A 6,000-nucleotide genomic window follows, 5' to 3' on the forward strand; every position below is an offset into this window, starting at 1 on the left:
TGTGGCACAAAGATAGTTGTTTTCTTATTCTTATTTGTTTGATTTATGGCTTAATGTTACTTTTAATTTTATATTTTACATTAATATGAAATGTATATACATATGTATATTTGTTGCGCGCTTGTTGCATGCAACATGCTGTAATTAAGCCAGTATTTGCCTACACTATTTTCATTATTTGCTTTTGGTTGACAAGAAAAAATTTAATTAAGTAATACAATATTAAAAAAATTAAAATAAAATAATTGACGTTTCCAATACTTCAGAGTTATTGCATCATTGCAAGTATTATAATTATTATAATAATTTATAGCAACAAATAATCGAACATAAAGGAAGTGAAGCAAAATTGGTTAAATTTTTTCTCTTGTCAATCCAATAAGTTTTCACAATAATTAATAATATATTATTTGTAGGACAACCTCTAAGCAATATTTCGCTAGTTCTGGTTATACCTTTGTACATAAAACCGGCACTTTTTTGTATTATTTTTAATAATTTCGTACTTATTGTAGTTATTCTTATTTCATATTATTATTATCACCAATGAGTCAAACGAAATTGATATTTCAAGCAAATATTGATTTTATTAAAATATTTTTTGTTCTTTGTCCGAATCGGTTAGTCCATATATAGTTTACCCAGTTACCTAGTTATTTGTTGCAAGCAGTTTAGTATTTGCTTAAGAGAGGACAATTATGATTTATCAGTAAACAATGAGTTGAGTACGCCATTGTCGCTTCATTGGTCATGGAAGCCAATCTTTGATTATTAAGGCAATAATATTTTTTTTTTAATTTCTATATCTACATTTTGTCACCTAAAATGCAAAACAACTTTTAAATTCATTTTTTATTGCTTACGATTCACTACATCATATAACATATATGTATGTAGCATAAAATTTTCTGCTGATATATCCACTGTATAACCAATATTTAAACATTTTATAACCAAAAGTCAATTTTTTTTCAATTTGAGTGGTTTCTATTACATCGTTTCTCGCAACTTGTTGCCATTCAGGTTTACTCAATTTTTGTTTCTTCAAAAGAACTTAATTCGATATCAAGAGAACTAAAGCTGCTTAATAGTATTTCCAAATGAGATATATCCCACATTTTCATTATAATTTCGGTCGACAAAGTTCTATTATTTTAATTTATTTTAAAATTGGCTCTCAAAAAAAAAAAATTCTTTAGTAAGCTTGTTGAAAAGCGCCTGTTAATATTTCCGCAAGAATTTTTTTCTAAAAACTACAATTTTTTTTCTTTGTATGCGACATTGTTTGGTCTAAAAAGACGATTTGTTTTAAATATTTTAAGATTTGGTGCATTGTTGTTGTTGTAGCGGCAGAAAACATTCTTAAATTTTAATTTTGAGTAATCGTGCCGAGTTGACAATTCTTTGACCGGAAAAACGTCCAGGTCCTTTCCTGTTATTTAGACCCTACTGTCGTGGGAATGGATCGCCAAAGATCGGCGGATAAGCGATTTGTTATAGCGGCAGAAAACATTCTTGAAATAAATTTGGGTAAGGGATTTGGATAAGTGATCGTCGAGGGTGCTGAAAAAAAGCTCTTTGACCGCTGCATTAATTCCGATCTCTACATTGGATGAACCGAAAAAAACAGTATTAAAAAGTATATTCTGTACAAAAAAAAAATTTAAAAAAAATTAAAAATTACAAAATTGCATTGTTTTTAAAAGAAAGTTGAAGAAAATTCTCTTCATAATTTTCTTACCAAAATACGATTTTGAGTTAAAAACAAACTTGTTTCAAGAAAAACGCATTTAGAGATAAACTGATCGAGCTGATTGAACTGGCCGACCACATTATACATACATCGTTCTCACAACAGTCGGGTCAAGCTAACCGGAACGGTCCCGGTTTTTTATCCAATAAGGACTGCTTAGGTGGCTGTTTTCTGTCCCTTCAACAACAGCAACTGCTACATTTTACAAGCCTGTAATTAAAAAAAATATTCGAAATCTTCATTTAAAATTTGATTATGGACTTTTTCAGGGTAAAAACCTACTTTCGAAATATGCAAAAAATACAATTTTATTTTTTTTTTCAAAATTCATCACTGGGGCCGTTATTATTTGTTTTTTTTTTCAACCAAACAAATTTTAAAGACACAAAGTGCGGTTATTAATCATATATAGTGTATTTTAGGAAAAATATAGAGACCATTTTTAACCTCAAAATATTTAAAACCAAGAATGATGACAAAATTTTGAATATAATATACACATACTATGTATATGTATGTACATACATATGTATATGATCAAAAAACAAAACCACCAACCAAAGTTCAGCGCCGGCTTGGTTGCACAAGAAAGCCAAATACTTAAAATTTAGCTCGGATTATTTGTTGCCTTTAAAAATTATTTTTAAATTTATTAAAATTATTATACAATGTTATTTATTTTATTTTTTCTAATTTATGTATTTTTCTAATTTTTTTATTTTTAATATTTTTATTTTTTTTAATATTTTTATTTTTTTAATATTTTTTATTTTTTTTAACTGATTTCCACGGAAAATTTTAATTTTTTAATTATTTTTTATTAAATTTTACTTTGTTTTAATTAAAAAAAATTTAAATTTGCTAAATATGTATGTATGTAAATCACTGGCTTTTATGGCAGTTACGTAGATACCCATTATAAATATTAAGTTTTTTTAGCCGAAAAAATGTAATAGACTACAATTTCCAAATTAGTTATTATTTTAAATAGTAATTTGTATAAGATTTAATAAAAAAAATATGTACAGACACACATATGTATGTATACACATATGTTCTTAGTATAAATATTTATTTTGCATGTAAAAAATATTATGCCTTATGTAGTTAAATCAAAACTTAAATTAGTTCCAAATTTATTTTTCTTCTAATTATTTTTATAAATTAATTAAATTTTATTTAAAGTTAAGCTGCATGCTTTATATGAACAAAATAATTTTAAGCTGCAATTTATTGTCATTATTTTTTTTTTGTTTTTCTTTTTGTAATATTTTTGTTTGTAATAAACTAACACTAAAAAACTAAAACACACACACATACACTTACAATGAAATGGTTAGCAGAACTAACAAGAACACAAAAGCATTCCACTGCATTTGCGGCATGCCACAAGGCCACAAAATAACCCAAAAAACCGCACACATACTCGTTGTACATGCACACCCATACAAACATACATAAATATACTCACATTTCCTCAGCTTGTTATGCACTTTCCTCCTTAAATATACAATCCAAGTATGTAGTAATAACATTTACATTTAAAAAGTAATTTAACCGACTTTTCCGTGTACGTTTCTAACCTCACTTGTATTTTTTCCGTATGCTCTTACTGACTCTCTCATTTTAGGCTTGAGCATATGGTAAAAACACTACGTCTAAATTCCAATACAGCCAACAATGCGACCAACAACAACAATGCATCCCATTATCCAAACGCAAGTGTTGCATATAAACTAACTAACGGTACAGGTAGTACTGGTAACGGTGTGGTTGTAAATCCCTACGTTGCTGGTTACACTTATAACATTAACCCTTGCACTACCAACAACTCAAGCAGCGCATTGCCACCACCAACAACACACTCAACGGCAATGTCATCAGCAACATCGGCGGCGGCGGCGGCGGCGGTGATCATGCCACATCAAATGCAACACAAAGCGCATACGATCGCCACGGCGAGCAGCAGCATCGGTTGTGTCGGGCAATCGCCAACCAAATTGAGCGTTGCTGGACCCATAACGGATTTATAGTTCTAGCTGACGGCCACCAAGCGACGTGTACGCGTCACGCATTTCTGACTGCAGCAGCGGCGGCCACATGCCACATACCAATGCGCACGCCTGCATACACATCATTGCCACTGCGTGCGGCGGGTGGAGCGTGGGCGTAGACGATGAATCCCTATTTTAGCCGAAAGCGTCGGTAAACGAAACTCGAATCTTGATATACGAAACACACTCGAATACAAACGAAGTGTTGATTGATATACGAAACACACTCGAATACAAACGAAGTGTTGCGACGACTTCACTCATGAACGTCCATAACGGCATAGTTTTTTGCATAATTTTTGCGCATAAGTATACTCGTAATTGTTATTAACACTCGTTAACGCATTCGCATTTGCATTTTTTGTGTATGTGTTAGTGTGCAATTCGTCCATATGTATATGTGTAGTTTGTGCTTTATATATTTGACTTGCGTTTTGCATTTGGAAAATCGTCCATAATTATTATTACATAACTCCAGTTTGTATTTACCCAAGTAGTTTGTTACTAAAAATAATAAAAAATAATATTTTACAATAGACTCTATGGTCAAGTAGTGTATGTATGCGTTTTTGAAAACCCCTAAACAATTTTTTTTGGAAACATACGAACAAAAATTGAAATTCGTTGCAAATTAAATGTTTTTGCTGATCATTTTGTGTAACTGTAAAAATTTATCTTTGTATTTGAAAGAAAAAATTATAAATATGCTTATATACAAATTCTGTTTAAATATTATAAATTTTTCCCCAAAATCATTTCAAATTTCTGAAAAAAAAATCATAAAATTAAAATGAAAAAAATTTTAAACTAAAACCATTACGTAATAAAGTACATACATGATATAAAAACAATTTGAAAAATATTAAATATGAATATTTTAAACATATTATATATAATGACATTAAATACTATATACATGCATATATATTTGTATAAGCTAGCGCGTATAATAGAAACTACAATATGCAAAATAAGATATTTTAAGTGCCATTACTATATAAACAATATAATAAATATTTTATTTTTGAGTTAAAAAACAATTTTTAAATTGTGTTTTTGTCTAATTTTGCACGCTTCTTGCTTAAAAGTCGCTAAAATTGTCAACTAACTGGGCCAAAAAGCAATAGAACTGGTTTTTTGTAATTTGACTTCGACTTCCTACAGGGTATGTGCGCAGCAACCTTAAAATATTTTTACTATGCGCTCTCAGAGGGCGCTGCTGACATTTAGATCTGAATAGTACGCAGAAGATTAGTATTCGTTTATTCGTTAGATTGTTGACTTATAAACGCTTCTAGCCTTATAAAATCACTTTGACACCATAAATAGTTTACTTAAATTAATTTTTTTGTGATAGAATATTACAATAAAGCAGTAAAACATAATTAATAAGTTGCTGGTAACTGTTGACACGTCGAGTTCTCAATTAGCAGAGACACGCACCGCTTGCGCCTTTTGCTATGCAACACGCGGTGACTTTGTAGGTAGGCATATGTATGTGTGCCTGGATATGTGGGAAATAAAATTTTCTTGCGTTGTCTGCTATGAGTTTTTGGTTGCCTAGTCAGAGCAGAGAATGTAAAGTATATTCTCTGAATGAGCGTGTGCTTGTCACGTACATACATATGTGATCAGTGTGATAAGTCTGAGGGTTACTTTAACTAATTTATATCATGAATATATATGATATTAGGAACAATTTTATTAAAATCGAAATGCGTAAAATTAATCCATTTTTTATCATGAAATTTGATCCGATTTGTAAAATTTGTACGGAGATTGATCTGTGTCTTAAATCCCTGACAAATTTCTTAAAGACATCTCGTCAAATGAAAAAGTTTTGAAACACGCACTTCCGATCCTTTAATTTGTAGGATAGCTATACTTGTATCTGCGGTTCCGACAAATGAGCATCACATTGGGAAGAAAAATATCGTGTAACATTTGCCTATGGGCAAAAAATAATAAGACTTTTTAATTTATATTTCGCGCGGACACCCACTCGTCGAAATATTTTCTTTCTAGGATGGTATGACTGTCAGTGTCAAAATAATCATTAGTGTTTAGTATACTTTTATTTTTATGAAGAACATTAAGTACACTGGGTGACCTTTACGATGAGTGAAGTTCTATTAAATTTTATTTGCGGAACCTTTCAAAATTTTAGAAAAGACCTCCGGTGTTAATTGTTTG

General features: G+C 30.2%; 1 protein-coding gene across 4 annotated transcripts in view; it reads left to right on the forward strand.

The window, feature by feature from the left end:
• LOC120769634 (signal transducer and activator of transcription B) overlaps window positions 1-4,847 on the forward strand; it is a 60,399-nt gene extending 55,552 nt beyond the window's left edge. For 2 of the 4 annotated variants that reach the window (XM_040096754.1, XM_040096748.1), the window contains exon 9: window positions 3,384-4,847. In XM_040096754.1, coding sequence (XP_039952688.1) covers window positions 3,384-3,786 — 403 coding nt within the window. In that variant the 3' untranslated portion in view covers window positions 3,787-4,847. The remainder of the gene's footprint in view (window positions 1-3,383) is intronic. The other 2 variants (XM_040096762.1, XM_040096742.1) reach the window with 2 other exon arrangements.
• Window positions 4,848-6,000: the final 1,153 nt, after the last annotated feature.

The sequence above is a fragment of the Bactrocera tryoni genome, chromosome 1 (assembly GCF_016617805.1).
Source record: "Bactrocera tryoni isolate S06 chromosome 1, CSIRO_BtryS06_freeze2, whole genome shotgun sequence".
Classification (NCBI taxonomy): domain Eukaryota; kingdom Metazoa; phylum Arthropoda; class Insecta; order Diptera; family Tephritidae; genus Bactrocera; species Bactrocera tryoni.